At 39.3% G+C, this 24,274-nt stretch overlaps 1 protein-coding gene across 1 annotated transcript in view; it reads right to left on the bottom strand.

The window, feature by feature from the left end:
• Nucleotides 1-4,824, bottom strand: part of gabrb2b (gamma-aminobutyric acid type A receptor subunit beta2b) — a 74,300-nt gene extending 69,476 nt beyond the window's left edge. Inside the window, exons 1-3 of the mRNA XM_030746533.1 lie at nt 4,664-4,824; nt 4,423-4,520; nt 3,720-3,787 (exon numbers count right to left, since the gene is read on the bottom strand). Coding sequence (XP_030602393.1) covers nt 3,720-3,787; nt 4,423-4,520; nt 4,664-4,746 — 249 coding nt within the window. The 5' untranslated portion in view covers nt 4,747-4,824. The remainder of the gene's footprint in view (nt 1-3,719; nt 3,788-4,422; nt 4,521-4,663) is intronic.
• Nucleotides 4,825-24,274: the final 19,450 nt, after the last annotated feature.

Here is a 24,274-nt window from a genome sequence, read left to right as displayed (position 1 = left end):
ATCAATAATGGTATTTCAGCCTTTTGGAGGAAGATAAGAACTTTTCTTCGTCCTCAGACAGGAGTATTTCTCTCCTGTGAAAACTGCTGGCTTATGATTCAAGTGCTCAGGAGCTCAACCAAAAGCAAATATTGAGACTTAAATGGCAGCAGAGAAGCACAGAAGACAATTACGGAAAGAACTTAAGGAAAAAGAAATTACTAATGTCTCTACATGCCCACTTCATGCCCTTTTTTAAATTTCTTTTGACCACTACATGAATCAAGGCTTGCACAGCTACTTGCCTTAGGTTGAATGCTTAACATGTCATTGGTATTCAGTGTGTGTCCCTCTCTGTATGTCCACCTCTGAGTCACACAGAATGAACCCTCTGCAGCATAGGTACATGACCTTCCCTCCAACACCAGCACGGCTGCTGGCTTTCCACATGGTAACTTGTTAATGTCAGAGCTCTTTCTCCTATCTATCTCTGCCTCTCTCTCTGCCCCTTTATGTCACATACTGAGAAGTGAAAAATGTGACCCCTAGGTCTTAGACAATCATATCCAAAGTCCCAAGCCAAAGATTGTGACACTGGCTCCAAAACACAGGAACAAGTGACCTTTCACTAGTACATCCTCCTCATTGTCAAGCAGCAGTCCTAAAACAAAAAACAAAAATCAGGCAATGTAGTTTTCTATGTGGCAGTGAAGATATGCATGTTTTATTATCAAAACCCTTAATGAATCATATGCTACCTTTTTTCTAGAAATGTGTCTTGTAGAAGTTTGTTTTTAACAGTTAGAAGGTAGGGCAGAGTTTTACAGTAAGGTCCTACAATATGCTTGACTCCAACTTGTCTATTTAAATATCTAACCTCAAACCTGCTTATGTGACAAATATCAGAGATCTAAAGTGAGCTTGATACACATGAATGCATGACATTGGGTGCAAAAGATGCCTTTATTTTAAAAGGTCTTTTCAAAATTTTTTTTTAACAAAATCCTATATGTATCTGCTTCTGATGTGAGGCCTCCAACATAGAGTAATGCCAGACTAACAGATTTAATTGACGCACATACCAAAACATGGATGTTCGGTTCCACGATAAAGATAAATACAGCTCTGCAGGATGCACTCCTCTGTGACATCTCTCCATTATCCTCGACCCTAAACCCTTTTCCGTTCAATAAAGAAAGTACACAGGGAGGTTCTATCCCTGCACCGAAGTAAGTGGCAGACAGAGAGCCAGATGGGGTAGAGGAAATGGAAGAAAGGAAAGTGCTTCTACACCAGCTGCTATCCTGAAAAGTGGCTACATTTAGAGGAAGACAAGAGATCAAAGATGCTGAGACCATTACACACACATGTGGCCTCCTCTTTTCATGAGACTCCAGTGGGTCAGGTGGTAATGACTCTACTTTCACATTAGAGGGTGTTTAGTAGGCCAAACCTAACAAAGCTTCGGATGATCAAAGAAGCTGCTTTTTGTGTTTTGATGGAGAGTGGGGTTTTTTTTTTGTCCATGTGTGGGGGTGCCTGAATATAAATCCCAGCTGGGGTGTACTTGTGGGCAAGAACAATGATGCTAGGTTAGGTCAGATTTAATTTTTTTTTTTTCAGAAAGATATTGCTGAGAGGAGAAAGTATTGTTAAAAAACTATTTTAAATACTTCTTTATCATTATATTTGGCACACCATGGTATCTAGCTTGTGGTCTATCAGAGTTGCTTGATCCTTTTTGGGTCTAGTACTGCTCCACATTATCTAAATAACCTAAATATCAATATTTAGTGTCTAGCACTATTGTCATTTAACATTAATTCACTTTGCCCTGCATTTGCTGAGAAAATATACAAATAGGCCACAAATTAAATGGAAAACCAGAAGTTTGACCTCTATAGTGAGGTGATGCAGTGACTCTCTTATGCTGTGGGAACCCAAACCATGGCATTTGGATACATAAGGAGAAAAGTGCTGATCAGTTCAAAGTTGCTCCAAATGATTTATCCTTTGATGAAGCATTCCTATCATTTAGCATCTTCCAGGATGTCATTGTCCCCATCCATAGGGCATGAAGGGCCATGGCATGGTTTGATGAGTATGAAAGTAATGTGACTCACATGTCATGGCAGCTCATGGCATCTCATGGCACCCAGGTAAACACCTATGTAATATTTCTGTCAAATGTGTTTGCCACCACCAACATCAGAACATCAACTATCTTTAAGAAGTTTGGTGCACCAATCTCCAGAAGGGTTGCAGAAATTTGTGGAATTAATGCTAAGGTGCACTGAAGCTGATACTGGGAGGCAATGGTGGCCCAATACCTAAGATGTCTAAGACAGTTTATGCCGTATTTTTTTCCTTTAACTGGTCTGCATGTATAAATTATATGAAAATAATCTTATTCTTACTTATTCTATAAGTAATTTGGATGGCACAGAAAGAACACCATGCTTGTATTTGATTTGCAAAAATATGATAACACATATACATATACAGGTGGAATCTACTCTCTCTTTAACAAGCACATATGCGCAAACCTCCTTCACTCAGGGAAAAACATGGATTTGATTAAGAATTCAAAGCCACAATGCTAGGCTCTGAAGACTTGCATTGTGTATGCATGTACTGAGTGCGTGCATGTGACTGATTGTGTAGTCTTCTGTGCAAATACATGCAAATAGACATATTATCAATTTGTTTTTTTCACCACTGCATATCAAAGAGGCACATCATCTACAGACGCTCAAAGATAACAACATAAGCAACAGCCATTTGGGTGCTGCAGCCAAAAATTCCCCAGTGTGAAATCATTAACTTATATGAAAACATGACACATATCACAAATAGTAACACCAAAACAACTGCTGCGGTAGGACACAACTGTGCATATCATGTAAAAGTAGTAAATGCAAATGTGCCAGCTCCCACAGTGGAAGTCAACCATGGAACGAAGTAAAGTTTCAAAAAGGAAGAAAGTTGAAATGACGGTGCACCCATCAAAAGCTAATGCATAATATCATAAATTTCAATTTTTGCTCACCTCGCCAGTTATATTATAAGTGTCAAGCTGACCTTCCAGTATGATAAAACACAGCCCTGTGTTTCTCTGGAAACTGAGGTGATGTTCCATCATATCGTCACTAGGAGGCGCACTTGTATGAAACTTAATCACTTCTCATAGCTACAGCTTCAAAAGTTCCTCCACTGTCACTATTACTAATAAAATGCCAGCTCTGACAGACAATCAAAAACCCTTTTCGTGAAATCTTGTCAATTTTGAGACTTTAACTAATATCACAACTTTCCCTAACATCGATGGAAGTCCATTAAAGGTGAATGCCATGTATGCAAATTGAACTTTATTCCCTAAAATAATTGATTTTGTTAGGTTAGTGATGCTTGGCTGTGCAACCTCTTTGCACAGTAAATGAGGCTGCAATCAGCTTAAAAGACCAAAAACCAATCGTCCATCTATGCCAGTCAATTTAAAAGCTCCAGAGAGATTTAACTCGTGTCACGACACAGTGATCAGTGGCTCTGAAGTCTCAAACTCACAAGGCATTGATCTGCGATCGGAGAAAAGACACATTCACACAGCCCTGTTTTAAAGAAAATATGTTAGAAGTGGATTTTGAGGGCATTTCCCATCACAAGTTTATGCATAACAGTTGTCATTAGTGGAGACTGGTGACATACTGTCCCAGAAGTAGAGGTGATAATGGCCTACTTACCATATTGACTTCTGATACCATGTCTATGCTGGCTATATCTATATTCATTCCCACTCCAACCGGAGGACCTGGGGCAGATGAAAACAAGCCAAAAAATAAAACAAACAAAAACTGCACATCAGATGTAGTCGAGTGATTCACTGGCATATTTTACAGGAGAATGAGTACGTGACTGGGACGCAGATTAACACCTGTGAATTTAGCTTTTGTCAGCGGGATAATAGTTTCTAATGTTCATTTCGGATGGGATTAGATGCGTTGACTTGCAGTGAAAGTACTGGTATTACCTCTAAAAGTTGCTGAGATTAACTCTTATAGCCCTAACATATTTCTTTGGCAATAAACACCTGAGTTGGACATGGGCATTAAGAAAAATGTCCGGATCCCCCCCCCCCCCCCCCCCCCCCCCCCAACTGTAGTGAGTCGTTATCCAAAAAAAAAAAAAAAAAAAAAAAAAAGAAAGAAAAGAAAGAAAAAGAAAGAAAAAAGGAGCTGGTGCAATTTATCGTATACTTGTGTTCTACCGTTATGTCGTTTTGATACATTACTGTAATACTAAAGCCCATGTCTTTATTTCCCCCTTTTACTTGCTGAACACAGTTGACACATTAACGAATGCGCTTGTAATTAGAGCACTGTAATATTTTACAGGCTGACAACGCGCTAATTTGAACATAGTACGAGAAAATATAAGTACATTTACCTCCGAAATCTGGCCTCAATCGTATATCATAACCTTTTAACAGTCTGTCCACCGTTTCTTTGACCAAAGACATATTGCTAGGGTCACTGACACTGGCACTATGGACGAAGAAAACACAGAAAGAGAAACCATCAGTTTTAAACAGGAGATATTCTTGGAACATAAGTGTCTAAGTATGTTCCACGCCGTCTGTAACATAGCCACACTTAGTAAAATGAGTGGAGCATCCTCCATCACTTACCTTTGAGCGTACACCATAGCCACTATGATGGGGAGCAACCAGACGAAAAAACACATCATTCTTCGTATTCTGAACACAACCATATTTAAACCATGAGTTTTTTTCGCTTTTTTAGGGAAGAAGAGATCTAACTTATCTTGCAGTGCAGTAATTCCAATGCCGGGCGCATGCGTACTCCCGACCACAACACCGAGAGGCAGCACCGCTGCTGCTGATGGTAGCGGCAGATCCAGACACGGAGGAAATTTAAAGGAGAATCAAGACTTCAGGTTGCTCGGGGGCATATGGGGGTCTCCCCGTTTTTTGTTTTTTTGTATGCGCGCGTGAGAGAGCGAGAACGTGCGCGCGTGCGCTTGTGTTTAGACTTTTACACAGTGAGAGGTTAAGCGCTTGTTTGAAAAAGTGTGTCTGTTAGAAAATGAGATAGTTCGACATCCCTGGGGTTAGTGAAAATTGTGGGTGGGGTTGTCTCTTTCCATTGGCTTTATTATTATTATTATTATTATTATTTGACAGCAGTTAACCAGCTCATCTGTCCCTGAAGCCACTGAAGGCATTAAATCGCGTTGCTCCAGCAGAGCAACTCGGTGGCTCTCAGCTGAAGTCTGCTCTGCACTGTTCCTGTTCTAAATTTAGCCTGAAACAGCAGCATTGTTGTGAAGCATTTAAATCTAGTTTTATAGATTTTTAAACTGGTCACCACCCTAACCGTTGGCCCAGTAATGTGGAAGACATGTGTGAGACATGTGATTAAGCCAACTATCTGTCACACTGGCTAATTGTCGTGTTATATATGCATTTATTTCACGTGTATTAAACGATATGAACATAGATCACTGATATTGCTTTCTGCAAATAAGGCTGACAACAAATCAGTATAAAGCTTTCTTTGCAGCTTATCAAACGAGTCTTACGAGACAACTGGGAGACACAACACGTTCTCAGTGTGCTCAACCTCGAGAGAAAGAAACAAAGTTTCTCTGTCCATGGTGCTTAAATCAATGAATTCAGTCAGCCGCTCCTCCTGACAATGTCCACGAAGCTCTCTGTCCTTCCCCCCAGATCGAAGACACACACACACATACATATGTATATATATATATATATATATATATATATATATATATATATATATATATATATATATATTGTGGTGTGGTGTGGTGTGTGTGTGTTGTGATAATGACAATGAAGAACAGCCCTGCAAAATCCAGAAACATATGTAAATATATATATATTTATCTATATATAATCTATATATATATATATATATATATATTTGTGTGTGTGGTGTGTGTGTGTGTGTGTGTGTTGTGGTGTGTGTGTGCAGTTGGGCACCTGACGAAAAAGAGCATCTTGGCTTTACATTCTGAGAAGCGCCTTGGCAGCGCAGGTGCCTCGAGGTTGGATAGCGGGTTTCATGGAGGAGAAGCACTATGCACTGAAGCCTTGCACTCTGCAGTCTTACAAGCCATGCACGCTGGTGGCTCCACGCACCGGTAAGCATCATGTGCGCCGCGGTGTAAACTGGACCGAAGCGTCATGGATATGGTGGGATGAGAGGCGAAGTGATCCTGTGTAGGGTCCAGTAGCGATTTCACTGTCTGAAGGGGGTGTGGGGCAACTAATCCTGCCAGGAAGCTGCTGACTTTTCTCCTTAATGCAAAGCACACCTCTCTTCATATTGTGACTTCAATAATTTGTCACACGAATCCATGTATTATAAAACAAGAAGTCAAATTATTGATCTGATAGGGTCGCTGTGTAAATTCTGTAAAAATCTGAAAAAAAGTGGAAAAAAAAAAAAGAAAAATTCAACTTAAACGTAAAGTGAACTGGATAATTCTCAGGGTTTATTTGCAGCCCGATTGCACACATTCAAAATTTATCAGCAGAAGGCTGATATGACATGTTGAGAGACAAACATTGGGTTGGCAGAAGCATATTTATTTTTAATTAATTTTGCACGATGAGCTTTGGCCTGTTTACTAATACGTCTATGTGCGGTTTTGCATTGAAACAAATGAACAATGGTTTTAGTCTTTGTAAAGATTGAAAACTCACATATGTGGTCTTCTTTAGTAGTAAACAGCTGGCATTCCACTCTAAACAGTCACCTTTAATAATGTTCACTACTATTACTTTGACTGAATTTACTCAGGCTCAAATATTTTTATGGTGCATTAACGACTTTGTCTCCTTTTTTTGCCAACTGGAAAACCACTGTGTTTGGTTTAATTGTGCTTCAGTTCTGCTATAATTGCATTTATTGGTTTTGTTAAAATTACTTCTGGTGCAAAGTCCAGTTATAGATATAGTTAGGAAGGAAGCACAGGGACTTGGAAACTTAGTGCAAATACAGGAAAACACTTTTCAGTTTAATGAGCTATTCTTTCAATACAGTACTGTGCAAAAGTCTTGAGCTACCCCACATTCCTATATATTTTATTAGGAAAATGGGAAATAGATGCAACAACTTATTGAAACATGTGCAAACATACATGGAAATATAAGGCTAAAAACGAGTTTGTAGAATCTTTAAAGTAAATATTTGGTATGACCACCTTATTCTTCTACACAGCTCAAAATTTTTGTTCTATTCTCTTTTACATGGTCCACACTGCTTCAGTAATGTTGAGGTCTGGACTCTGGGGGCCTGATAGTTTTCTATTGTGTGCTTTGTCTATCTAGGTATGCTTTCACTGCACTGGCAGTGTGTTTGAGATCATGGTGAAAACTGCTTTCAACAACTGCATGCATTCATAAATACATCAATGTTGACAAGATCCCCAACACTACTAGCTGAAATGCAATGGACTGTAGCAGATGGCTGCAGACATTTACTGTTGTACCGCTCTGCCTTTATATTTGAATGATTCATAGATGAGTGTTAAGTGGTTCAACAAACAAACAAAAACATTTCTCTGAAATTGGTCAGGTTCAAGAACTGGACTGAAGATGAGTGAAAAAGCAGCCAATATCCAAGGAAAAACTTTGAAAGACCTCCAGAAAGCCTGGAGAACTATTGGTCATGGCCAATTAAAAAAAAAAACACAAAAAGCCTGGCTCTATGGAAACAAAATATAAAGGAGTGGAGGGTGACTCAAGGCTTCTGTGAAATGTTATTTTGGTACTTGGTCACCTGCTGGTTGGAGGATTTTATTAGTCAGTTTTGGCCTAGCACAGATATATCCCAATTGGTACATACTCTCAGTACTATTTGGATTCAGGAGACAGACACTATACTTTTAAGATTAGGCTTGAAACTTTCCTTTTTGATAAAGCTTATAGTTAGGGTTGGATCAGGTGACCCTGAACCATCCCTTAGTTATGTTGCAATAGGCCTAGGCTGCTAGGGAGTATTTCTTTGTCACTCATTTCTTTTCACTTTCTGTGTGTTTATACTACTACTGTATTTAATCATTAGCAGTTTTTAAACTCTGGTTCCCTCTCCTATAGTTTTGCCTTTTGTCCTGTCTCTTGCTGATCTCTTTTCTTTCAGCTCACCAACAACCAATCACAATGGATGGCTGCCCCTCCCTGAGCCCAGTTCTGCTGGAAGTTTCTTCCTGTTAAAAGGAAGTTTTCCTTCCCACTGTCACCAAGTACTTGCTCACTGGGGGTTGTGTGATTTTGGGGGTTTCTTTCTAATATTGCTACAATATAAAGTGCCTTGATGTGACTATTGTTGTGATTTGTTTGTACATAAATAAAACTGAATTGAACTGAATATCTGCAGAGTGCCACCACAGCTGACATGTTTATGGCACATTTTCAAGTCTAATGTGTAATGTTACCTACTCTGTGAAATGCACTGCTAAAAGGTTTTTTGAAAAGCCCCACATATATCCTCTTTCAGTATATATATTATGAACTATACATGTACTATATACACTCCCCAGCCACTTTGTTAGGTACAGCTTGGTAGTAGCTGTGTCAGACCCGCTGCCTAAATTCTTTATGGCGCAGATTTAACAAGATGCTGGAAACATTAGTCAGAGATTTTGGTCCATATTGACATGATAGCATGACACAATTACAGCAGGTTTTTTTTAGCTGATTTATGATGTCATTGTGAAGGCAATTTGAGTACAGTGAAATTGTCATGTTCAAGAAATTAGTTTAAGATGATCTGAGCTTTGTGACATGGTGTATTATGCTGCTGGAAGGTTAATTTTCTTAGCTGCTTATCCAGTTAAGGGGTGTGGAGGGCTGGGGCCTATTCACTAAGGAGTAGGGTACACCCTTGACAGGTGACCAGTCTATTGCAGTGAAACAGACTCAGTAAATCTTGATCTATCCAGAATTTTTAACCCCTTACAAAATAGACCCATTTCCAAAATGTCCAGTACTAGTCAGGCTTTACCATGAAGGCTGTGTGTTCCTTTATAAGTGCTTGTACAGTATCTGATTCTTTAATTTCTACATATTTTCCTTCCAGCATGTTTTATCTTAAAGTATTCATGTAATCAACCAAACACATCTAAAACTGTTTTTGTGCCTATATAAACAAATCAGTAAATATGAGAAATGTATGTTGCTTTAAAGACTGAGACATTTCTTTGAATCATGAATCAATTCATCCTCTTTGGAAGATAAAGAGATGGGGAATTTTACAGTTTTTCACCAATCATAATATTGTGTATTTAAAAAACCCCCACCAAGGTGTATTGTAGCCCTCAAATCTCAGCATGTAGATGTAGATATTACTTTGAATCTGGCACTGAGAGCAATTAAATATTTTGACCTGCTATGCTATTCTTAATACCTGGTTTGGTGAATTGTTTAACATTCTCAAAAGGGCTCTCATGCTTCTGTTTTCTCTCTTTTGCCTTTCTGCATCTTTGCACTAAAAGGAATGCAATGACTGCATTTCTGAGCATCCCACTGAAATATTCTTTTATAGCAATACTCAAGCTGCCCTGTGCTGATGAATAAAAAGGGATGTCCGCAACATTTTCAAAGAAGTATTTGTGTTGTTTCATGTCAGTAAACAAGGGTTTGTTTGCTGGCATCTTGGCAATATGATGGAAATATGCAGGGAAAAGGCTTGTGATCTCACTCTGTGTGTGCGTGTGTGTGTGTGTGAGAGAGAGGATTCGGTGCCTGAGCACACAGATAACAGATCTCAGTTAATCATCTGCCATTATGTTGACTTACTTTTTGAGACACGATGGAAAACTCATATAATGGCAGAGGATGTCAAACAATGACTGTTTAGATGGGCACTACATTCAGTATTCTAATGGTTTGATCTCCACACATATGCAAACATATTTAACCAAAGGGCAATCACTGTTGGCTCCATATTTGTAGCAAGTTGCCACATTGATTTCCCCAATATGTAGCTGAAAAGTAGATTAAATGTTTAAAGATATGGGATTATTATCATTATTATTATTTCTCTATAAATGTAATGTCATAACAAGTTTACTATCATTTTGATGTGGAGTTTATCTGTGTTAATTGCTGTACCTGTAATGTTATCTCAACTCACCGTATACCTTACTTGTAAATATTTACACATTAAAATCTTGCCAAAGCTATTATAAAACCTAAAAAATTATTTATTATCAGAATAATCAAACCAAAGCAGTTGGCTTTTATAAATTCACACATATAAGGCGCATGCAGGGGGAACGTGGAAAAGGAAGAGGATTGACTACTATGCAGTGCTTTAATAAACCTCCACTGCTTGTTGTCTTACTGTGGAGTTTGCACCTGGTCCGTTCCCAGCAGGTAACACTTCCCATGGATCGACTGTCTGATATCCATCCAGATGGACAGAGATGGACTGGCAGTATGCCAAAGCTCATGGCCAAAGTAAAGTGCCATCATTTCATCCCCCCTCTCTCTCTCTCTCTCTTTCTCACTCTATCATAAAGGTGGATTGGCTGTCGGATCTAAAATTATCAAACATAGGGCTTAACAGTTAACGTACATCCCATTTATAATATAATCAAACACAATTTGTCAGCCAGAGAAGGAAATTGCACTCTGCCTTTCCCTGTAATTAAAACACCTCTCTGTATTTCTCTTTTATGCGTACTGCAATTATAGCATTGACACTGCTGATTAGAGCTCCTTAACTCAGCAGGAGTCCTCCATTAGAGGGCTTGGGAAGGCACTTTTAAATTATGTCAATATGAGACTGTCCTCCCGTAAAGAACGATCCCATAGGTTGTTTGTGCAAGCAGCTTACGCGGCTTATACTTGTGTTTGGAAATTAAATGACCTCTAGCGGCAAATGCATGTAAAATATGTGCTGGTGTTGTCACCATTATATGGGGCAGAACTCATCACCCTGGTAACCTAGAAAATGGAGCTTTCTAACATGTGTTTATCCTTGTAAAAGGGTCTATTTTGTCCCAAACTGTAATCTGTTCCTAATCCTGAGAAGTAGCCTAGTTTTAATGGACAAATCTGAGCAAACAGCAAATGAAAATGAAAGTAAACATAGAGAGACACAAAATGTAAAAATGACTCCTCATGATACTTAATAATTTTTGGTTGACAGTCACACCTGTTTCTACATACCTGGAATCACCTTTTCAGGATTCTTATTTATTTATTTATTTATTTATTATTTTTTGAGGCAGGCACAAACAACCATTGATTGTTGAGTAGGAGGACTTTTTGAAAATAAGATTTTTTTTTCAGTTCTTGGGTCAATCAGGTACAAAGAAAAATATGATCACCAATGTGTAGTGTAGTGTAGTTGACCTAGATATCTATATATAGTCACTGAGAGCTAGAGAGAAAAAAAGTGTTTACTACGTGAAGAAAATATTCAGAAAATTCAGTAGTGAAGGAAATATCATATAAGTAAAATTTTATCTCTCACAAGTGAAAGGTTTGTAGAAGACTTTCACCTCCAGGCTGCAAAGTGTTATATATTGGACTTTAAAATGAAAAAAGTATAAATTAGCCTAAAGTAATAGAGCAGTACTTAAATAGACTTCCAACTGAGTTACCACACCATTAAACTCTCCAAGGTGAATCCTAAGAAGTTGATACATAGTAGTTAAAGACAAAGGAGTGCAACAAGTTACAAACTTTTCCTAACAACATCCCAGATACTTCCTAAACAGAGGGAGGAAGGTGATGCTTCAAAAATAACCAAAAATAATAAATGATAAGTTGATTTGTAATTAAACTTTCTTAAACAGTTACATTACAGTTTGAAAAAAAAACCCTTATTTACTTGATTTATGAATTTTATCTCATAACTGATATAATAATAATTTTATATAATAATAATATATAAATATAATAAAATCATATATGAATAATACAATGTTTTTAATGGTATCAAACATGGAATTTTACATACTGCGTTTATGATTTTTACATCCTATTGTCATTTAGTAAAGGCTTCATTACTGGTCAGTAAGCACATCTTCATTTCCAGGGTGTCAATACTGCCGCTTTGTTGGCTGCTGCCACCTCAATACACGCAACCAGTGATGGCAAGTTACCTTTAAAAAGTAACCTGATTTCTGGTTACTAATTACTCCTTTAAAAAGTAACTTAGTTACTTTGCTGATTACTTGATTTTAAAAGTAACTAAGTTAGATTACAAGTTACTTTTATTAGTTACATTCAGCAGCTGCCGACAACACCTCCGCTGCCTCAACATAAAAAAAAAATCAGTTTTGCCGATACTGACTTTAATGGAAGTGCATTTTTGACAGTAACATCAACAATGTATTTCCTGACATTTAAAGTTAAATGTAAAAAGTAGGGTGAGGTCGAGTCAAGCATGTCTAAGGGCAGCATTTCCTCTACTACATACTGTCCGACCAACTTCTTCAACTCTCCCCCACTTACTGGTTTTGCACCAAAGTCCAGCTTTTGTTTTTTGGGTGCTGGGGGGGCCTCCTGCACCAACACGTTCTCAGCGACGTCGCTCCCCGTGTGTCGAGCCCCTTAGGGCCGCGAGCGGGGAGGACGTCGCTTGCTCTCCCTTCATTTCCTATGGAGCTTGTGCGATGAGGCGACAATCGCTTGCGCTCCTCTAGCTAGGTGACCAGCGACATTCGTGCATGTGAAATTTCGAGCTCGTACACGTAGATGTGCACACGCGACCAGGCGACGCAACACAAGTTGAAAAATATTCTACTTTTGTCGCTGTCGCGTGGCACTAAACCAATCAGTGAGGGTTTCATTGACTGACCAATGAGCGGAGGGTATGCTACACGCTGTCTACACTACAGTCTGCAGCCACTTTCAGAAAGAAGGAAAGTATCATTTTAGCTGTGTTTGACTTTCCTATGTTACATGACACTTCACGCAGTGATTATCGAGTTACACATAAAAGGCAGCCATATGGAAACTTGCTGGCGCCAGGCTGACCTTAAACAGAAGGATAGAGAGGACTGTGATAATATAGGATGAACCCAGGGTTGTCTTTTTCTTTTGTAGAGGAGACTTAACAGCAAGATTTCTGTCAGTTGCTTTGAAAATGTCAAAATCCCTCCAATTTCATAACCAATCACATTTCTTGGAGGCTAGTGACGTGAGAGGGCGATTCGCAATGCTGCCATCGCTATCGCGTCCCTTGTGTTCGGTTTCACCCCAGTGGAGATCCGGCCCATTCGTCGCTCCCCGTGTGTCGAGGCCCTTTCGCAGCTCTCGTTGCAGCACCTGGTGGGACTCGCTCTGCCGTGCTGCGACTCCAGATGTTTTTCTTCAATCTGACATAGTGTTTTTGAAGCCAGATAGCACTTTGTCGCCAGCACAGAGTGCACAACTAACCTTGATATTGCCATCTTTAGCTGACACAAACTCAAAATAGTGCCTGTTTTTCAGCTAGAAAACGCGCATCTCTCTCCTCCCTCCATTGTTTACGTTTGTGTTGCTGTGTGCTATTATTGTCCTCATGCTGAAAACGGGACTTAACTGTCGCGCAGCCCAGACATTACTCCCAGAAACGCAAGAAAAAAGCAAAAATATATGTTTGTCCTGAGGAAAATGACACAAATAGTAAAGCACAGTTGTTGGGTTTGCTGCAGCTTCTTCCATGTCGTAAATGATCACACACTTCTTAGTCTCTTGACTCCTTTATTCTCAACTTCATCACAGCTCTGGAAAATGTGCTCAGTAGCCATGGTTGTAAAACGTTTACACTTGTCGTAAAACAAAGTAAAAAAAACACAATAGTTTCTGCAGGAAGTTCCATTCGCCACACAGGATATATCAAAATAAAAGTTCTCACCAAAATAAAACAGTGTCTAACAGAAGAATTTGAGAACAGAACTTAACACCCCCCTTGTTCTCATCATTGTAACCCAGATACTTAATTTCCAAAGAACCACATTTTGAATTTAACAAGTTTTGCTTTGGTTGCGGGTTTTGTCAGTATGTCAGCAGCCATGTTTTCTGTTGGGCAATAGATGACATCTATTTTCCCTGGCTGAATGCTTCACGAATGAAGTGATACTTTACATCAATGTGTTTAGATCTTTGTCTGCTCACTGGGTTCTTACTCAGTGCAATGGCTCCCTGATTGTCTCCGTGAATCACTGTGCATTTGTACCCTCTTTTATCCATACCATTTAACAGCTGAGTTAGATACATGCTTTCCTGAGTGGTGCTTGCTAAACCAATGTATTCAGCTTCACAAGTTGACAAAGCCACTGTTGGTTGTTTCTTTGATTTCCACGAAATGGCTGGACCTGTTTAGTAAGGCTGAAACAATACCCTGTAGTGCTGCGTCTGTCTTCCATTGAAGATGCCCAATCAGAATCACTGAATGCGATTAAGTTCAAGTCCTCCTCACTTTTCTTGAAACTCAGTTCATAGTCACTTGTCCCTTTCAGATATCTCAGTGCATGTTTTGCAGCCACCAAGTTTTCTCTTTTTGCTTTGGCTTTGCCAGTGTCTGTGAGAGCCTGCTCACAATCCAACTGATATCTGGTCTGGTGCATGTCATGGCATAGATAAGGCTGCCTATTATCTCACGGTACTCTTTTGAGTTGACAACCTCCTCTGTATCCTCCTGCTCATTTTTAAGGTCATCCTGTTTTTGCTCACTTGGTGTAGACCTGGCTTTACACTCAGACATCTTAAATCTTTCAAGCATTTTAGGATGTATTCTTTCTGACTCATTTTGATTTCTCCTTCTTTTTGTTCAATCGTATGCCCAGAAAACATGATATTTTTCCCATATCTTTCATGTTAAACTTGGTCTTCATGGCTCCCTTAAAACTGTCAAGTAGGTCATTATTGCTGGCTGCTATGACTAAATCATCCACCCAAATGAGTACAATAATGATATCATCTTTGACCTGCTTGCGATACACACAGTGGTCAGACAGGTTTCGCACGAAGTTGTCCTGTTCAAGGTGATCATTTAGAAGCTTGTACCAGTTCTCCCAGACTGTTTTAAACCATAGAGGGATTTCTTTAACTTGTACACTAACTTCTCCCCTGTTTCTGACGTTTCTTCAAATCCTTCTGGTTGCTCCAAGAAAATTTCTTCATCTATTGGAGCATGTAGGTATGCTGTCTTAACATCCATTTGATGAATGGTAAGATTGTTTTGTACTGCTACCTGCATCAGCACCCTTACAGATGTAATGTTTGCTGTTGGGGCAAAAGTCTCGTGATAGTCTATACCTTCTGTTTGGCTGTAGCCCTTTGCTACGTATCTGGCCTTAAAGATCTGCCCCTTTTCTGTGTTTTCTTTGAGTGCATACACCCACTTTCCTCCTACTGTGTTTTTACCTTCTGGTAGAAGGTTCAGTTCAAAAGTGTCATTTCTTTAAGCGAGCTGATCTCTTCTCTCATGGCCTGTTCCCATCTGTGTGCATCGGTGGACATCTTGGCTTCACTATAAGTTTGGGGGATTCCACACACTGCCTTGTAGCAACAGTCTACAGTGGTTTGAGTTACATCATTATTTTCAAAATCTGGTAGGTAGTCCTTCAAGTGTTTTGGAGGCTTCCTTTCTCTTCGTGGGTAATGATTCTGATTTTGTTCACTTTTTTCATCTGTACTTTGTCCATCTTGTGCTATAATTTCTATATTTTCCTCATCTTGTAGCTGTTCTGTAACACCTGTGTTCACACTTTCATCATTCTCGCACTGAGATTGGTTTCCTGCATCAGTCTGACTCTGCTGTACATCTATGCCATTTTTGTCACTGGGTTTCTTCTGTTATATCCCTGGATTTCTGGGTCACACTCATCTGTCTGTGTCTGTTGTTCAATACTGTTCCTTTTAATGAACCTCACCAGTCTGTGTTTTAACACTTTTTCTGTCTGTGGATTATAGACCAGATATGCTGGGCTGTTCCTACTGTACCCTACAAATATTCCTTTCTCACATCTGGGGTCCAGTTTCTTTTGATCATGTTTGTATGCATAACACTCTGATCCAAACACCCACATTTTTGAGAGATCTGGCTTTCTTCCTATTAGCATGAAGTATGGTGTGTTTTTAGTTCTGTCGTTGTAACATCTGTTACGAATGTGAGCAGCATTTTGAACAGCATAAGGCCATAGTACTTTTGGTAGCCTCTTTTCTAGTAATAGACACCTTCCCATCTCAAAAAGGGTTCTCCATTGCCGTTCAGCAGTGCCATTTTGGTGAGGAGAATAAGGGGATGATGTCTCGTGTCTTATCCCTTTGTTCCTTAGGCAGTGACTGAAAAGCACCGCTCATGTATTCTGTGCCATTATCTGACCTGATACATTTACCTCACCGTATGGTGCGCTGTCTGCTAGGAACTTCTCCGTCGCTAAAGTTGCCTCACCTTTATTTTTAAGGAAGTAAACTGACACGGCACCTGAGAAATCATCTGTGAATGAAATGGCATATTTATGTCCCTCTAACCCAGTAGGCTCAATAGGGCTGCTAAATCAGTGTGAACCAACTCTAGGGGCATCTTAGCCTTTGCATCTGGTTTCTTGTTCTACTGTTGGTAAACTTTCCCTCTGTGCAGACATTACACTCTATCATTGAGTTACCTGTGATTTTCATGCCCTCAACCACATCTGGCAGTTTTAGTACATCATCTACATTGCAGTGTCCCAATATTTCATGCCATGTCTTGACATCGTAGGCTGCATTCACTTTGTCACCTGACATGTCATTTACCTGACCTTCAATGTACTGCTTGTAGTTGTTTGCCGTTTTCAGGTAGTAGAGTCTCTCATGTTCCCTGATGTGGAAGTGTGTCCCATCTTTTGTTATGAGTTTATTCTGTCTCTCTCTGAAAGTTACTGTGGCTCCATCAGCCGTGGCTGCCTTCACTGAGAATATACTCTGTGGGTAAGTTGGATGAGCAGGGCTCCTCTCAGTGTGACCACGACGTCTCTCCCCTCTGAATCCTTTAAAAGCACCTCTGCATCTCCTCGCTTTAGTGCCACGTTGTTCATCCTGCTTCCATCTGCTAGCTCCATGTAGTGTTCATCTGGGTCAAAAGTATCATCAAATCTCACAAACTTGTTTTCCTCTCTGATGATGTGAGATGTGGCTCCACAATCTACCATTATTCTATTTTCTTTAAAGTTGTTTGGTAGAAAACACTGACTGACTTTGAATACAAATGTCTGTTGTTCTCTTTGTTTTCTCGTCTCTCTGCAGTTTGCTTTGCATCATCTTTGTGCTTGATTTTGCTCCTGCATGTCTCATCGCTGTGTGTCGCGCTCCTGTGGTAGCTGCACCACTTTGGTACTCCCTTCTGCCGGCAGTCCCTCGCAATGTGGCCGCGGTTACCACAGCTGTAACACGTCACCGATGTCATGTCCACTTTCATCACGTTGTCTGATCTTGGTTTAATGTCAAACTTTTCTGTTTCTTCATAGCTTCGGAGTTTGCTTTTGAACACTGTAAATGTTAACTCCTCGCTGCTCTGCGTCGTGTGAATGGCGAAAGGTTTGTACGACTCCGGGAGGCCCTTCAGAATCATAGCGATTGTCAGTCCGTCACTTACCACTTCTTTGGCGTTTCTCAGGGCGGTTACTGCTTTTTCAGCGCGTATGATATAGTCTGTCACTGTCTCGTCTGGCTTCTTTCTGAGGGACGTTAGCTCTGTATACAGGGCGATGATTCTTGGCTTACCCTGACTGGCGTAATGGCTGCGTAGAATTTGTAGCGCCTTTTTGCCATCATCCGCAGCGTCTCTCATCACCAACGACAGACTTTGTCATCAAGAAATTGAATTAGTTCCGCGTAGCATTCTGCATTCTTTCTTGGATCTGGATTACCAGTAGATAGGATTGTGTCCTTTAAGCCTATTATTCTCATGTGGCCGAGGAACTTTACCTCCCAAAGTTCGTAGTTGTTTTCATCGCCATCAAAAGTTAATCTCTGCCATCTTCCTTCTGTGTTGCGCCTGGGCCCATAACCTGTTGGGTTTGCTGCAGCTTCTTCCATGTCGTAAATGATCACACACTTCTTAGTCTCTTGACTCCTTTATTCTCAACTTCATCACAGCTCTGGAAAATGTGCTCAGTAGCCATGGTTGTAAAACGTTTACACTTGTCGTAAAACAAAGTAAAAAAAACACAATAGTTTCTGCAGGAAGTTCCATTCGCCACACAGGATATATCAAAATAAAAGTTCTCACCAAAATAAAACAGTGTCTAACAGAAGAATTTGAGAACAGAACTTAACAACAGTGACTTGGATAAGTAACTTTAATCTGATTACTGGATTGGAAACAGTAACTCAACCTAACTAAGTAAGTTTAGAGCTAAAACCTAACCAACAGCTACAAGCATTAAACATCAACTAAAAACCAAAAGAAAAGAGTGAGTAAGACAGGAAGTCAACAGCAGTTTCAACATACACAGTCTTGTGATTTTCACCACTCCGATACACCTACGCTCCCATACACCAATACACTTGTCAAACCAAGTATTATAAATGTCAGTCACAACTTCATGATAGTCATCTCAAAATGTTTATAGATGCACTACAGAGCATTTAACAATTTGCAAAGTTTTATCAGCATCATTTGCCACTGTAAAATAAGTAAAAAAAAATGTTTTAGATGGATCTCCAACCAAATGTTAACCATTTAGTAAATGCTACTAATTATTCTTTCATTGTGATTTGATTGTTTACCAATCAATAATCATGATTATAATAACACAGTCATGGGAGAGCCACAAGCCAGTGTGCTTTCAATTGTGGTTTCAAGCTTGGATAAATGGGGAGATTGCATTAGGAAGCAAAATATATACCATGCAAAATCTTTGCCAGGTAAAACATGTGGATCATCATCACAGACAAGCTGTAGTGAGAGGAGGTGGAAGAAGGCCTGGAGAGGTGGAGGTATGTTCTGGAGAGAAGAGGAATGAAAGTGAGTAGAAGAAAGACAGAAAACATGTATGTGAAGGACAGGGAGACAGGCAGAACAGTGAAGCTGCAAGGAGCATAGATAGGGAAGGTAGATGAGTTTAAAGAGTTGCATGTCTGATAAACTGTCACTGTCTTCTAAGATCTTTGTTGTCATTAGCAACAGTAATTAGGGCTATATAACATTATGAAATTGACGTGATATATATTAAAATGGCTTGGACTCATAAGATGAGTGATTATATTCAACACAAGTGGAACTAGAACATTAAATAATGTATACTTCTGAAACAAATAGCTGCCTTCTTGCTACAAATCATTAATTCGTGTTACAAATCACTAACTTGTTTCTGTGCTTTGCAAATCAGATCCCAAAATAGTAATAAAATAAAAATACCCTAAAACACCATTAAACTGGACTAAAGGTTAATTTGTTCATATTCAGATGTGTTCCTTTGCAGGAAATTGCTTTGTTACAACAGCAGTAGCAGCTCATAGTTTTACTATACATAGTAATATATGAAACACAATATAAATATTTTATAGTTGAGTGTGGGCCTCTTCCTCCTAAACCTTCACCTTTGCCTTGGTTTTACTAATATTTAGCTGAAGGCAGCTGAGGTTGCACCAGTCCACGAAGTACCTAGTCATGTTCCTGTATTCCTCTTCGCGTCCTTCACCGATACAACTCACGATCACTGAGTCATCAGAGAATTTCTGAAGAAAGCAGACATTGGAGTTTGTGCTGAAAGTCAGATGTGTAGCTTGTGAAGAGAAAAAAAGATCAGGACGGTTCCTTGTGGAGCTCCTGTATTGGTCAGCAGCTTACTAGAGACAAAGCTCCTCAGGCAAACATACAGTTTGAATATTTAAACTTTAATGTACAATATGTTTTAGAATTTGTATATTCTTTAAATTGTATATTCAGGATTTCCCATCAGTGTGTTTCTAATAAGTTTTTAATGAACTAGAAATACACTTATCAGTTTTCCACTGAATAATCAAGATGCAGATACAGTGCCTTGCGAAAGTATTTGGCCCCCTTGAACTTTTCAACCTTTTGCCACATTTCAGGCTTCAAACATAAAGATATAAAATTTTAATTTTTTGTGAAGAATCAACAACAAGTGGGACACAATCGTGAAGTGGAATGAAATTTATTGGATGTGTCAAACTTTTTTAACAAATAAAAAACTGAAAAGTGGGGGCGTGCAATATTATTCGGCCCCTTTACTTTCAGTGCAGCAAACTCACTCCAGAAGTTCGGTGCACTTCACCAAAATTTGTGTTCATGAATTTTTCACCAAATCTAGTAGATTCAAAATTCTATATTGGTTGCATTCCATCTATTACAGTTAAAAACTGTCCACCAACACTGCTTTGAGCTTCCCTTGGATGCATCCTGATAAGGGCTACTACTGACAATGAGCTCCACTTGCACCGAACAAAATGTGAGCATGGTGGTATCGACCTTTACCAGCCAACCTTTATGCCTCATTTGCTTGCCTTGACTAGCTTCACTACCAGAGGATGCACCACCTGCTACCTCTTCAAGGTTATGGTGTCCCTACCTGCCTAGCTAGCACCAAAACAGCAGATTTTTGGACAATTCCATTTCCACCTCCACACTTTCTTTCTACTTATCTCTGCTTCAGTATTTCACCCCGGCCTGACAGACGATGGTCATTGCTGCCAGAACTGCAGACAGGAGACCAGGGTGAGTGTCAGCTTTAGCCACAGTTGGATGGGTGGAAAGATGAAGGGAGTGATGAAAGGAGAGAAGAGTAGGAGGATTATTTGAGGGTCTGTGCCAAAAACCTCACGTTCGGTGTCTTGGCATCAAAAGTGGTGATTTAGACTGCGACACAGGATGATATCACTGTAGTTGGCTTCTTGTGTTGCCATTCCGTCACACCACCAGCAGATTACAAAGCTCAAGAGCTACATTTACACAGAGTGGCACTTTAGTTTTCAACTTGTGGTCTCAGTTACAAAAAACAAGGGGGACTTGCTTTTGTATAATAAATTATAACTTGACAGCACACAAGTAAAACTAATTCCAAATGTTACTTTTTTCTAAAAATGTATCTAAAGGAAGCAACTTGAATATTTTTTTCTCTTACAATGAAAAACTTAAACGGTCCATGAAAAGCTTGTAAAGTTGTAAAGTTTGTAAGTTTGTAATCAACTCAGTTGGACAACACTTAGTTCTGCAGATTTAGCAAAGCACCACCTCTGCAGGCTCACTGACTTTAACTTGATATTGATTTTTTTTCTTCGTTAATCGTAACCATGGAGACTGAATATCAACTCTTTATTCTTGCACATACTAAAGCAGGAATATCATATGCATCACAAGATTTCAGAATGTCATGAATGAAATTATTTTTCTTTTATAATAAAACAAGCACTGGCGGAGCATAACATTTAACTTTTACACTGTATGTATTATATGGGTTTTCATTTTGTTTCACTACTTTTATTTCCACTCTTTTTACAGCAGGCAGTTGGCAGCTATCCAGCACAGTTCATTGTGAAGCTTTTGGCTGTAGTCAGGCGAGAGGTCAACCAAGGCAGCGAGGACAACTGTTTTCTCCAAATCAACATTTTATCATACTATGATATGGTTTGGTCTCCATGGAAACTGCAATGGAAATTTCTTCCTAATGTTGAAATCCACTGGAACTGGTGCAGCGCATCATGTGTAAGGAACAGAGATTTTAAAGAACTACTGCTTTGTGTGCACTGTGGATGTGCGACTATGGGGGCTGGTGGAAAAAATATAACCAGGTCGAGTCGCAAAGATTTCAGACTGAATTTAATATAGGTGTTATGCAACAGCATTATTGATGGAGGAACACTTGCAAGCTCTAACTGTATATTTCTAACATTAGCCTACAGACTGCCATAAAAAGGAAGAAAATTCAGGTACCAAAAATGATTTTATAACCTCTAACATTAGTCTTTCTACAACAACCTAATCCTAAACTCTAAATAGCATTTTGAAATACAAAACTTAACTCCAGACCTTTATACAACCACATACTGAATTGTATCTGCCACTTATTTCAACTTAATTCTAACTTTACCCTAAATGTATGCTAACACTTTGGATCGTTCTAAAGTTACATTAAGAAGCACTGACCAAAAACTGCTCGCCTTTCTTCATTCTTGAACACATTTAGTTCATGCCATCTCAAAACACACATTCACATTACACCACACATGCTGAGTTTCTTCTACTGTAAGTGGTTACCATAGATACTGCATTGTGAGGCACATGAAGTACAGTGGGTCCATCTCACGTGGGAGAAATCATGTATTTATAGAAGCACTGTGGTGCGGCCAAAAACAAGTTTAGACAATGCACTTTTTTTGAGTAATAACAGGCAACATAAAAGGGGCTGTGGGGTACGGTGTACAAGTTTGTCAGCAGTGACTTTGAATTGTCATTGTGTTTTTCTTTGGCAAAATAGAAGCAAGTTGGATGTCAGAGCTGTCCATGGTCCTGAACAACTGATACACAGAAGAGGATTCAGAATTTTCAAATCTTCTGTCATCTGTTTTTCTTTCTGTTTATCTACAGTATAGTGTGCTTTGTACATCAATCTCAGTATTTTTACATAGAAGTTTCACACACACACACACACACACACACACACACACACACACATGCACATTCTGCCACACACAGATTCTACCATCTAAAACTTCCTCCTCCCTTAAAAGGTCAGCAAGTTGAACAAAGTTTCCTGCAGTAATCTCCCAGCTCTGCATCGTGCTCCTTGAGAAGCTGCTATATGTGTTATGAAGATTCAAGTACAGAGTACATATCATGACATGTTTAATTAAATCCTATTTTGTTGAATAATGAACTAATTAACAAACTCCTTCTGAAGGCTTTTCCCCCTTCATCAAAACACATTGGATTTTGAAGTATGTCCCGTTATCTTCCCAAAGTAATTGTACTTCCTAAATTGACATAATTGAATTGCTACACATCCTGGCATACGAGGTGTATTGTTCTCATGGAACGAAGCATACCTAATTGCAATCCATCATAATCACTGTGCCTTTTTCATCTCAATTCAGAACTTAAGACTAATGAATGATTTAGTCATTATATTTTATGGAAATATTCTCTGTGAGATATAATGACCTCCCATTAATTGAAATTGTTCTCTTGACATGGGCTTTAGAACACAGTGACCAATTACAAAGAAATTATAAATTGGGCAGACAAAATTATGACTGGAATGTCAGATCATGATGACTATGGCAGGATAATCAGTAAGACTGGTGTAAAGAGTTGCCATAGCTGAATTTTATCTCTATTGACTTTCAGGCTGTTCATAAAACAATATGCATTCAGACAGCTCCCAATTTAGCTACTCTAACCATCTGTTTCTCTACTCTCTGCACCACTGATTGTGGATGTTTGGCTGGAGGACTGACAGAGTGCACTTCTAGATGCCGGATCCAGGCAGGCAATGATCCAGTCAGCAAGACAGGAAATGCATTTTAATAGCTGTCTATAAGTCAGTCAGTCTTTCGGTTACTTAGGCAACACCTCGAACTACTGAGCACATCATTCTATCAATCAGCTATCCAATCAAGCAATTAACCAGACAGCAAGGCTATGTGTCTAGAAAAATAACCATGATGGAAGGAAATTAGGTGAGCAAACAGGTAGACAAGTGACAGATGTATTCAAGAACACATATTTGAGTTCACGTCAGTCCCTCATTTGAACCAAGCCAATCTTCTCCAACATGAACAACACTGTGTAGCTGCAGATACTTCTGTATTCAGAAGTGCTAGTTTTTGTAAATGTTAAATATTCTTGTAATGGGTGGCACTTAAAAAAAAAATGAGATCTATTATGTGTGTGGTGTGTCCAGTGCTACTTAGAGCTACCAGTGTACAGAGGTGGCTTACAGAGTAATGGCTCTTGTCTGTATCATGAGTATTTATTGTGTACACTTGTGACTGCTTTCCTGTAACATCAGAAGCTTTTAGAAAGCACATGAAGCACATTTACACCGGAGAGGAATAAGTTCACATTTTGCTCTGGCTCGTCCAAAGTCTCAGCTAGTGCCAACAAAGTGAATCGAGTCAGAAGCCTTTCATGGTCTGTGCACTGTGGTTAGTCTGGTGAGCTGACCTCATGCTTTTTAAGATCAAGTTGATCGCAGCATTAGGGTCAGATAACATTATCTACCAGCAAGCCAACAGAGAAAATGAAACTGCCACAGCAACTACTTCTAATACAGTACTACCTCAATATATGACTGCTCTGCT

Source organism: Archocentrus centrarchus, chromosome 14 (assembly GCF_007364275.1).
Source record: "Archocentrus centrarchus isolate MPI-CPG fArcCen1 chromosome 14, fArcCen1, whole genome shotgun sequence".
NCBI classification, from domain to species: Eukaryota; Metazoa; Chordata; class Actinopteri; order Cichliformes; family Cichlidae; genus Archocentrus; species Archocentrus centrarchus.
This window is presented reverse-complemented; position numbering and strand designations above follow the sequence as displayed.